The sequence below is a fragment of the Carassius gibelio genome, chromosome A16 (genome assembly GCF_023724105.1).
Source record: "Carassius gibelio isolate Cgi1373 ecotype wild population from Czech Republic chromosome A16, carGib1.2-hapl.c, whole genome shotgun sequence".
Classification (NCBI taxonomy): Eukaryota; Metazoa; Chordata; class Actinopteri; order Cypriniformes; family Cyprinidae; genus Carassius; species Carassius gibelio.
The window spans coordinates 15118333-15130707 of NC_068386.1; the positions used below are offsets into that span (position 1 = coordinate 15118333).

General features: G+C 36.0%; 1 protein-coding gene across 2 annotated transcripts; it reads left to right on the plus strand.

The window, feature by feature from the left end:
- The first annotated feature begins 9080 nt into the window (after nt 1–9080).
- LOC128030727 (CD209 antigen-like protein E) lies at nt 9081–12230 on the plus strand. 2 transcript variants are annotated; one of them, XM_052618596.1, is made up of 7 exons: nt 9093–9254; nt 9346–9442; nt 9556–9657; nt 10570–10722; nt 10861–11012; nt 11144–11265; nt 11981–12230. In XM_052618596.1, the coding sequence occupies exons 2-7, from the start codon at nt 9346–9348 to the stop codon at nt 12144–12146; spliced, it is 792 nt and encodes a 263-aa protein (XP_052474556.1). In that variant the 5' UTR covers nt 9093–9254; the 3' UTR covers nt 12147–12230. The 2 variants fall into 2 exon arrangements, with proteins under 2 accessions (XP_052474554.1, XP_052474556.1); XM_052618594.1 differs by having other exon boundaries at nt 9081–9442.
- The last annotated feature ends 145 nt before the right edge of the window (nt 12231–12375 follow it).

The following is a 12375-nucleotide window of genomic DNA, read 5'->3' on the forward strand; positions in this document are numbered from 1 at the left end:
TGTTGTTGCTGTTGTTAATGTAGAAGGTGGTGAGAGATGCGTTGAGATGCTTGAAATCACAAAGTCTAAGGTAGGTTATGAAAATAATATTATATTACTATGTTTTTTTCCCCTCATCTTTTAAGTTTGCCACTCTCAGCTTTTTTGTCTGTCTGTCGCATTTCGTCTATTCATATAATGTGAATCAATGGAAAAGGGCCCAATAACTTGAGGAAAAGATACATGTTCAGTTTAATAAAATCCATGAGCTCTTGAGAAAAAGGGAGGAAGAGCTGATAAGGCAACTCCAGAGACAAGCAAGCAGCGCTGAAGTATCAATGAAGCAAAATGCGTAATTTCTGTCAAAATTGTAAATAATGGACAACTAAGAGTTCATATTGGAGTCAGGATAACAGATGTTGTCTAAAAAAAAAAGAAAAAAGTAAAATAAAGAAAAAATGCTAACATTTAAACCAATAAAAATTCCTATGGTCTCAGGGGGGAAAGTGACTATTTACAATTTTTTGCAAAATGTTACATTTGAGGCTGCTTGTACAGTTTGATGAAGTTGCCAGATTATTGTACTACCTTAAGCTACTTTATATTGACTGTCACAATTCATCGAATGATCTTTTAATCTGTGCATTTACTTTGTTTTCTGTAACAGAACATGAAATTAAGATCAGATTTGACATATTGACCATTGATGAATAGACGGATGAATGAATAGCTTCCCGTATAATACACATGCTCAACATTTTTTTTTTTTTTTTGAGGGAATACATTATGGGGTACAATAAAATATATATATATATTCACCTTTTTATTCTTGGCCAGTCATTATACAAAGTAGAAGTGGCATCTGTTAAAAATATTTAGGTCTTTTTCAAGGCAATCGTTTTGATTGATTTTGATATTTTCAATGCATCCAAAGATAACATTGCATCCTCAGTGTGGTTCTTGGACTTAATATCTCTCCTGGAAAGCTCTCCTTGGGAGACTCCAGCCAGGAGCAACTTCCTGGCATCCCCGCACCAAGATGAGAAAACTGTGGGTATGGTCCCAGTGGGGACCCATTTTTAAATTCTGATTTCTCAGCTAAGGTTGTTGGGACTTAGAGAGCTGTCTCCATATGGATTATGTATGCTCTGAAGAGGCGCCTCTCCGTGTCAACAGCACACTTTAGACCCAGACAAGGAAGCAAGAGTTAGGAAGCCAGGAGTAAGGATATAGGCATAGGTGTATCCTGTGCTTAAGTGTTTGTATTTTAATTTTGAAGTTTATATAAACCATACATTTTATATATTTAAACAGGGCATCTTGCTGTATTAATATTTATTATACATTTCTTAAATAACCAGTTTCAAGCACAGCTGATGACACTTTAAAGTGATAAAGAATATTTAAATAAACAAACAGGTGTTTCTTATTCTTCCATCCAAATTTTCTTTCCTTGCATCATTTCCTTAATTCCTAAGGGGGGTGGAGGTAAGATGCAAGGAAAGGAAATGTTGATGCACAAATGTGACCCTGGAGCAGAAAAGCAATCATAAGTAGAACAGGTATATTTGTAGCAATAGCCAACAATACATTGTATGGGTAAAAATATTATATTTTTTCTTTTATGCCAAAAATCATTAGGATATTAAGTAATGATCATGTTCCATGAAGATATTTTGCCAAGTTCCTATTGTAAATATATCGAACTATAATGCAAATGTAAACTTCATTTGGACAACTTTAAAGCCAAATTTCTCACTATTTTGAGAAATTATTTTTTTGAATCCTCAGATTCCAGATTTTAAAAAGAGTTGTATCACAGCCAAATATTGTCCCTTTCTAACAAACCATACATCAATGGAAAGCTTATTTATTCAGCTTTCAGAAGCTGCATACATCTACGTTTCAACAAATTAACCCTTATGGCTGGTTTTGTGGACCAGGGTCACAAATAGGAAACAATTTTAGACAGAGGATGAAAACTTATATAAAGAAATTATGTATAATTTAAATAATGTAGGGAATAATTGATGACTGTCCATCGAATTATAGAAAATAATTCTTAAGTTTTAATGTTTTAGCTCCACCCCCTTGGTGTGAGGAAAGGATGCTGTGAAAGGAAATCATCAGCTGCACTCAAAGGATCTGCCCTAAAGCTGGTTATTTAAGAAATTAATATAATTCAGCAAGATGCCCTGTTTAAATATGTGAAATGTATGATTTATTTAAACTGCAAAGGTAAAATGTTAACACTTGAGAATAGGATACAGTCAATTATTCCATCAGTTATTCTGCTTATATGCTACGGTTACCACATCTTGTTCCACACCTTACAAAGGCTTTGTAGTTTTATATAAGGAAATTTGTGTTTGTTTTTGTACTTAAATAACTCTTGTGTGTAGGAGCAAACATGCCCCTTTGGGGCCCTTGGGCCCACTGTGTGTATGAAATGCGGGGTACGTGTGGGCCCCACGATATTGGGCCCCAGGTGGGGCCCCTGCAGGACACTCAAAATTTAGACTGCTCACAGTAAGCAAAGTGTTTCCACAATGGGGCCCAATGTGGGTTCCAAAATGTAATTTCAGAGCAAGTAATGAGGCTTGAGCCATTAATATCAGACTTAAAAACAGACTACTGCTTTATTATAAAATGAGAGAGAGAAATTAAGCATGTTTGAAGTCTGTGGGTCTCTAATAGTAACTGTAAGTTTATCTGCCTCTTTAACAGTATTGTTATTACCTCACTAGTGAAATGTCATTTAGCTTTTAAGTTGCTAAACTATTTGGCTGTTAAAATCAAGAGAGCAACACTGACAACACTTTTTAGACTGTCTGTATGTATGTGCGTTTGTAAATGAGAGAGAGAGAGAGAGAGAGAGAGAGAGAAAGATAGTATGTGCTTAATAAAACATAATTTTGTGTCAAAAACATGGAATATCTAATTGTTTATTGGTTATTTTTTAAATAAATGAAATATTTTGGCAAAGTGATATGGATATGTTACAGGGATACTCCACCCCAATATTCAATTTTTGTCATTAATCACTTACCCCCATGTCGTTCCAAACCCGTAAAAGCTTTGTTCGTCTTCGGAACACAGTTTAAGATATTTTGGATGAAAACCGAGAGGCTTATGACTGTCCCTTAGACTGCCAAGTAAGTTATCCTGTCAAGGTCCAGAAAAGTATGAAAGACATCATCAGAATATTCCAAGCCATCAGTGGTTCAACTGTAACATTATGAAGCAACAAGAATATTTTTTGTAAGCAAAGAAAACAAATATAACGACTTTTTTCAACAATTCCTTTGTCAATTGTCTCCTTTGTGGCATAACCTGATTTTAGCAAGTGAGACATGGTCCTGGGACAACATCTTTGCCCTGTTTTCTTTCAAATCAAAGCTAAATACACACCTTGTGGCAAGCATTAGCAGCATGTTGATATGGAGAGACACAGAGGAGTTGTTATTGTTATAAATCTTCAATCTGTCACAGTGTCTGGGTTGTGTTCCCTGGGTATCCACTAGATGTCCTCCTTTCCCACAGTGTCTGTCACTTCATCAACCACATTCCTCACGTCTCTGCCTAAATCATTGCACCCAGCTGTCACTGGTTATCAATCATTACACTCTTGTCAATTTCCCATTAGCGTAGTCTCTCCCTGTGTATTTAACCTGGTCTGTCTTAATAGTGTCACGGAGTCCTTGTTTAATTCATGTCCGTCATCTATTTGTGCCCTTGCCTTGTGCTCGTGTTTGTTTATGTTTTGGATTTGTTGGATATGACCCCTGCCTGGACTGTTTATTCTTTGGATTGCCCCTTTAATAAAGACGTACCCGCAATTGGTTCTCTGTTTGTGTATCCTTGTATCCCAGTCATGACACAATCTGCCTCTTGGGCTGATTAATACAGTTTTGGGTACTACACAAAAACTTTGATTCTGGGTATCAGACAAAGCTTTTGCATACCAAACATTAATATTTGCTGACAGGATGTTGACAAAATCTTACAAAATAAACAATTTGTCGAACATAATGTCATATTTAAATTGTATTTTGGGTCTATATTTCTTTTTTCTTTTTTTGGCTCATATACTGTAATAGAGTCCATGCTTCTACAAAGGCTCATGTATTAACTGGTATTATCTTTTATTGTTTATTGTTTATTGGCTTTATCAGCTTCATTACAGGTACCCAAAGACGTTTGTCGTAGGGGAACACTGAATTATTTTGCTGTTACAGTGAATTGTCAAAGCATATTTACTCAAGTTAAAATACAAGATTAAAAGAAAAAGAAGAATAAAATACTTAATAAAGGTATGCAAAGTCCATTTAAAATCCATAATCATTTAAAAGTCTACACATATATGGAATAGGTGATCTCCTGAATTGTTCCGTTCGGCATCTGGGGGTTGTCAGTTTAGAAGAGTTCCTCATCTGGCGTCCAGTCAGCTGCTCCCTGAGTGGTGGTAACCAATCTCTAAAGCTAGACTTATATAGCTTCCTAGCAAAATCAAGGCTCAATTGGACTCGTCTCTCTGCTAGTGTACTCAATCCAAGAAAAGAGAGGGCATCAGAATATCCTTCGTACCTTCGTCCCAGTATGATTTTACATACTCGTTTCTGCACTCTTTCCAACCTTTTAATTTGGTCAGTGGTCAAGGAATTATGCCAAACTGGGACTGCATACTCTAACACTGGACGTACGTACCCAGTATAGATGGTAACCAGTTCTTGATCATGAACTCCAAATTTCTTTAGCCGGCGAAAAGCAAAAAGCTTTCTATTAGCTGAGGACAACATGTGGTCCACTTGTCCATCCCATTTTAAGTCACTCTGAATGGTTACTCCTAAGATCTTAACAGAGTCACAGATGTTTAGAATATTCTGATCTATAGAAAGTTGTGGCCAAGTTGGCAAGTGTGTCATACAGGAGACATGTAAGACATTACATTTTTTTGAGTTGAGTTTCATTTTATTGTCCTCAACCCAAATGCCAAGGTTATTTAATGTAAGCTGGAGAGTACAGGGCTGTTAGACTGTCCACCTTTGGGCCATAGTCATGTCATCCACGTATTTCCAGTGATTTATTTGATCTTGAAGAGCATTGTTAATCAGTGCTAGGAAGATTATGGGTCCTAATATGGTTCCTTGGGCAACTCCACATGAAGGATACTCCCAATCAGATAAATATCCATGGTAACGCACTCTTTGACAGCGATTAGACATAAAATTACTGATCCATGGAATTAGACTAGGTCTCGCTCCTAGATCCAGGAGGCACTTTATTGCTACTGTGTGGTCGACAGCATCAAAAGCTTTTGCAAAATCTGTTTTAACTAATGTGCACACTGAACCTGGTTCATCACAAGCTTTATACACAAAGTCCATCAGGCTAACTAAATTATGTGTTGTGGAATGATTATGTCGACTACCGAACTGCATAGGATCTAGGTTTGGTGTGATATCATTCACGATCCATTGCTCAATAAATTTTTCACAAATTTTTGACAATTGGGATGTTAGTGAGATCGGTCTTAGTTCCTCAATATTCGGAGGAGAAGATTTTGGTATGGGAACGACAATGGCCTCTTTCCATTGTATGGGAACTACACCTTCTACAAGGGAGCTGTTAATAATGTCACAAATAGGATTGCTGATTTCACATGCAAACTCCTTCAATATTCTTGGGGGAATCATGTCAGGGCCAGGGGATTTGTGACAATTTAGGGAAGATAATTTTCTGTACACTTCCCATTCTGGAATGGTGGGCAATGGTGGAGATGGAAGATAAGACGGTAGGTCTGCATACTTGAGAGGCGGGAGGGATTGAGACACCTTGACCAACTTTGTGTTAATCACATTAGCAGTTGTTACAAAATCTTGGGGGTTAATTCCCGGGACTTCAATTCTATCCACCTTTTTCACAGATCCGCACATTGATTTGATTTTCCTGTGCCAAGCCCTCGGACTCCCTTTGATTGTACCTTCTACCCTTGATTTATAGTAGTGTTTTTTTGCCGCGCTTATTTCCTTTTGGACTTTGTTCCTGTAGAATTTTGATAGAGTGCTTGATTTCCGAGTCTTGAAAGCTTTTTGTCTCAGGCAGATTAAATGCTTAATTTTTGGAGTAATCCATGGTTTATCTGAGGGATACATTTTTACTGTCTTCGTAGGAAAATGACGGTTAATTTCAGGCATGATGGTACTATAAAAAGCGTTAGCCTTTTCATTGGTACCTGTAGCTTCATTTACCTGCTGCCATGATTGAATAGTAATCCATCTACCAAACTCATTCAAACTGGACCCATGCATGGATCGAATTACCTGCTTAATGCACTGAGGTGGTCTTACATGTACTTTAGGACTCCACAAAACACAATTATGATCTGATGAGCTGACTGGGGGGAGAATTTCCGGTTTCTTGTACACTGATTTCATATTAGTGATGATCATATCAAGTATTGCATCACCTCTAGTGTTATTCTGGACAACCTGGCAGAGTTTATTATCCAAACAGATGTCCTGGATTCTGAGATGATCCAAATCTCCAAGTATAATGAGGCCAATATCAGGGTACTTTGTGCACAGCAGATCAGATGATGTTAAATGGTCAATGAGTTCTTCTTGATATGGTGATTGAGGCGGTGAATACACTACGCACACAGCAATAGCAGATATGTGTCGTGGGAGCCTCGATGGTCTCACCTTTACCCACAGACATTCAAGGTGATCGGGAACACTAATACAGGTTAAAGGGTAAGATGGGACACTTTCTTTGATGTACAATGCAACTCCTCCACCTCGACGTGCGGTTCGACATTTAGAAAATAAAGTGTATCCATCGATACCCAATAAATCTTCTGGCATGTGGGGGGTGAACCAGGACTCAGAAATTGCAGCTATGTGAACATCATTTTCCATCAAAATAGCTTGAATCTCATCAATCTTATTTACAAGAGATCTAGGGTTTGTCATTAAAAGAGTTGGAAGCATAGCATGATTAGTTGACTTTGTATGCTCTACTCTGACTTGTATCAAACTGGATTTGAGTGCATCTCTTTTTCTCAATCCAAGCAAGCATGATGTTTTGAAATCAAATCTTCTACCAACAATGGTCTTAATTTTGTGCAAAGTCTTCTTACCTCCTCTGCATCCTCTTTTCCTGACTGGTGTCTGTGCAAGTCCTTCATTATATTAGAGCTTTCTTAGTTGAGAGCTTGGTGGAGGAGCTGATTGCTTGAGGCCTTTCAGGAAATCCATGGAATAATTAAATATGGGTTTCTTTTCTTCCATTTTTTAAAAGGATGTTCCAAACTGTTCCAGTTAAGTACGTAGGAAAACTAAGTTTCAGAAGCTCAAACGGATGGTTATCCTAAAGAAAGTTTCTTATCAGATTGCAGGGAGCACATCTTGCTACCCAAACACATGTGGCAGCCATCTTGGGCGCTCCTCTGTCCATCGACAGACATCATTTATATAAAATGATGAAGACATATACATGAAAGAATATGAAGATCAGGCCCAGAATACTATACACCTGATCACATCTAAAGTGCTTAGTAAACCTCTAGGACATGGATTTTGAACTCCAGGGACCACTGACGGTTGCTGGGGATACAGAGAAATGCTGATTTAAAAATAGAAAAAAAATATTATATAAAAACATAATATTTTCTTACACAATTTCATATGTGAAATCATTTAAAATCAATATATAAAACAATAATATTAATGTGTTGCATATTTTAGCCTTTTTTTGTGTTTGGTAGATGGAGGAAGACATCGAAGACACATTGTTTAAACTGCTAAAAGTGATAAGCGTTAGGACTATAATCAAATGTTTTCAACTCACCACTTTTCAAAACGTTACAAAGCTTGTAGAATCGAATTAATTCAACTTAAGAGCATTAATTACATTTTATGGATTCTTTTTATCCTAGGACAGGATGAAGGATGGACTGGAGATTTTGGAGACAACAAAGAAATAAATGATATGGCACAAACTACTGAAAATGAATAGATTAAGGTAAAACACTATATTTTTTATTAGAAGTAGTAGTAGTAGTAGTATTGCTCCCAGAACAGATCTGTTGTGCATGGAGGAGATCCAGCTGTTGAGAAACCAGGAATAAGAAGTGAATAAACAGCTGGAGAAATAGGAAAGGAATGCAAGAGGCCATGCGGAATAACCTTTTAATGATATGAACAAAATGAGTAAATGAGAACCAAAAGTAATTCCAGTTCAAAACTGTTTTTATCTCCTAGAACTGATAGTGATAAATTGATAAGTTGCTAAAGTCATATGAAAGTGACTCCTATTGCTCAATCACAACCGGGAAATGAAGGTGTGGGAAAAGTTAAACAGAGCTCTGTCAGTCTTTAATGAAAAACAGCAGTGTCATCTGAAACCAGGCACGAATAATTAACATAAATTCACAGATTGCTCAATAGTCATGATTTTGTGACAGTGCTGCATCCTGCTTTTGACTTGTGTTTGTTTTTTCCTACACAGTTGTATGTCACACCAGTGTGCCAGAACCTTTAATGATAAAAGCAGTGATCGGCCCTCACCACTATGACTTTTTAGGCTTTGAGCACTTCACCAAAACAGTGACTGATGGAATAAAAAACAAAAGATAAGAGATCTGCGACCTTTTAAATGTTTTGCTATTTTGCTACATGAACTATGCAGATTTAAATGGTTAGATGCATATTATTATTTTTATGAGCATACCCTAAAGTCTAATTATATGAGTAACTTCATATTAATTAGGTTACTGTAAATTGTACATCTCTATATTACGTACATCTTTAATCTTTCATTAAAAAACTAACAAATCTTGTTTGGATGTTTTGTGTACAGCTGGATTTTACAACATGTTCAGTATGAAACATTTTACAGGAATTCATATTATAATAATAAAATCATTTCACTATCATGGACAAACTGTTCTTTTTTTTGGCTAGAATGACTCATTGCAAAATATGGGTTGTTTTGTGCATGGTAAAAAAAAGTTCAGTATTGCATAACCAGCTCTCCTCTAATTCATCCTCTCTGTGTTTACCCTCTAGCGGCCCTGAATTTGTGCACATGATCACAGGCACGATGGGAGGGAGAGAAAGTGGGATAAAAGTTAGAGCCCAGTGAACTGTGAAAAGGAGCAGTTCATACAAATCTGAGCAGACACACTCAGGAAGAACTTTCCCTTCTTCATTTTTTCCAGGGAAGCTCTCTTCTGGTTTCTTTCTTCTTCGTGGACTGTTATTTCTTTATAGGTGATCTGGAGGACCGGACTAGAAGATAAAGACAGACTAATTAAGAAGCTCTGTTCTTAAATAAACTCATTTACTGAATCTTTTGTTAAAGATGGAAGATATTGAAAATTACACCAGTTTACAAGAGTTCACAGAGGACGTCTCTCATGGTGGAAACAGACCTATACTCACATCACAGGGCAAACAAGGTAATGTATATGTGTATATGCGAGTGCGTGAACTGAAGGGGGGAGTGGAAGAGAAATGTAGAGAAATGTGGAGCAAGTCAGAGTAATAATCAACTAATTATGTGTTTCCTCAGGGGTTCACAAAGGGGCGAAGTGTCTGACGGGGCAGGCTTCCCTTGTACTGCTCGTGGCTCTACTGACCTCAGTTTGTGCAAACATAGTACTTGGCGTTCTCTGTAAGTAAACTGACATTACGCACGTAAGCATGCCTCTGAATCTCTAGTGCAGAGGGTTTCACAACGAATAAAAGAGACTAGATTAGAGACTCTAAATAAATAAAAAATAAAGCACTAACAACAAAAATCACTCATTTAAAAATGTAGACATCACAAAATGATGTTGTGATGTATAATGTATAGTATAGAAAATGCATATTCATTTTGAGATTTGCTGTTTAAATGTGATGACATATAAATGTTATTCAATTAATAAATGTGTTATTCAGTTAATGTTTGCAATTATTTTGAAGCTTGCTAAAGAATACATTTAAATAGTTTTATTGAATTAATAAAGTTAAATGATGGCAATGGTAATGTAAATGTAATATTGACATTGATCATGCACAACATGGACATATACAATAGTATAAATATAATATTGACCTTTATCCAATATGGTACTGATATAGAATAGAATAGAATAGAATAGAATAGAATAGAATAGAATGGGGTGCATCAATATTACATTTTTGAGAGATGCTGATAATCTGGTATTAAAATTCTAAATGTAAAAAAAAAAAAAAAAAGTATTAAAAAAAAATGACAAATTCCTATAAATAAAATCTTATAATATAGCCAAATAAGCAATATGGTACAATATATTTTGTATCCCTACATTAGAATAGAATAGAATAGAATAGCCTTTTTACCAATGAGTTAAATGTTTTCTATAAGGCTTTAGGATTTATATGCAGACATAATTCCTAAAATAATATTTCCTGAAGGATAATGATAATAAATAGCTGGTTTTCTGGTAGCTAGCTGGTAATTTAAACATTTATTTAAGACCATAAAAACATTGCGGTGTCTGAAGTCTTTGCATGGCTGCTGGTTTAATACACTGATACATAAAACTCTGTCTCTCTGCAGTGGTAAACAGTCACAGACCAGACACTGTAAAGCCAGTCAAGAATGATGAGTCTGAGGCTGCGTCTCTTTCTCTCAAACTCACCGCCATGCAGGAGCGTTTCTCCCGCCTTTGCTCTGAATACACAACCCTTGGACAGACTTGTTCCAAACCGGGTGAGGAAACAAAAATATTTGTGAATATACAGTCTCTGAATGATATTTGATCCCCGAGGGTCAACCTTAGATTGTTGTTTTAATCTTTCCCGCTCCCTTTCTTTCACCCATTCATTCTGTAACATCTCTCTTCCGCAGTGATCAAATGTAGGCCATGCCCAGAAGACTGGCTGCATTTAGAAGGGAGGTGTTATTTCTTTAGTGGTGATAAACTTGACTGGCAGCACAGCAAAGAGAGCTGCGCGTCTATGGGTGGCCATCTGTCAATCCTGCACAGCCACCAACAACACGTAAGCCATGTTTGTGAATCGACTTCTTACATATACAGGATGAAAACTTACTTAAACCTTTGTTTCAATTAGTGTATGCAGCATTTATGTTCATATGCATTTATGTTCTGATATTTTTATTTTTATTACAGCACACACTTGAAAGTGTCGCACGCAATCGTGGTGGAGTAGACTATCATTACTGGATTGGTTTATCAGACCTTGAGACCGAGGGAGTGTGGAAATGGGTGGACAACACACTGGTTAATAGAACGTACGTCGCACACACACACACACACACACACACACACACAGACACACACACACACGCACACACACAGAGAGGATGAACAAAAATAATACTAACTAGGGATTTTTTTTTATTTTTTATAATGTATATACATATACATAATATATATATATATATATATATATATATATATATATATATACATCTTTTTTTTTGTCTTGTACCTTTCTTTCTACAGAGATGTTTTTTTCACCAGTTGCCTTTAACTTATTATTATTTGTATTATTTCTTTTATTATTTATCTAAATTATTTTAATATTGGTGTAAAAATATTTCTAATAATATTTCAATCAATTGTTTTGTGGGAAAAAGGCCAATTGTTTAAGTATTATGTAGCCTATACTTTTTTCTCAAACAGTACATATAGGTCTGTACATGAAAAAAATAAATATATATATATATATATATATATATATATATATATATATATATATATATATATATATATATATATATATATAGCTACATTTATATTTTAGGGTGTCCCTTCATATTTGGGGGTAATGGGTCCTTAAAACTCCTAAAAACCCTGGATATAGACAAGTAAAACCAAAGCAGGATTTTGTCTTTAAAAAATCTCAGTGACAGTGAAGGCAGTGGAGGTCATTTAAATGCAAATTGGTTTCTCTGAGGAGATGTTAATATTATGTTTTCCTGATTGTTCCGCTGGTCTCTGTAGGTTCTGGAGTGAAGGGGATAAAGAGCCCAATAACCACCAGTCAGGAGGGATTCATGGAGAAGACTGCGCAGTCCTGGACTCACACTCCAAAACATGGTTTGACGTGCCATGTGATTTCAGTTACAAACGAATCTGTGAAATGGATCCTATCACAATTAATATTTGATCTGAAGAATATATATAAAAATGCATCTCTATTTTTCTATTGCCTTTTCATTCTTTTTAATAAAAAGTGAAATTGAAATTCTCATATCCGATTAAGTTTGTGTGTCTTTGATTTGACTTGAGATTTGGGACTCTTAAAACATTGCATAATAATGTTTTTTCCTCTCATCAACACCCCCTTTGCCTCAGGCACAAACATTTTTTAAAAGTTTTTTATGCAATCAAAGTTA

Coding starts and splice junctions, on each gene's coding strand:
- LOC128030727 (XM_052618594.1), top strand. CDS start 9,346: ATGGAAGATATTGAAAATTACACCAGTTTACAAGAGTTCACAGAGGAC. Junction 9,658..10,569: donor CATAGTACTTGGCGTTCTCT/GTAAGTAAACTG, acceptor GTCTCTCTGCAG/TGGTAAACAGTCACAGACCA. Junction 11,266..11,980: donor AACACACTGGTTAATAGAAC/GTACGTCGCACA, acceptor TGGTCTCTGTAG/GTTCTGGAGTGAAGGGGATA.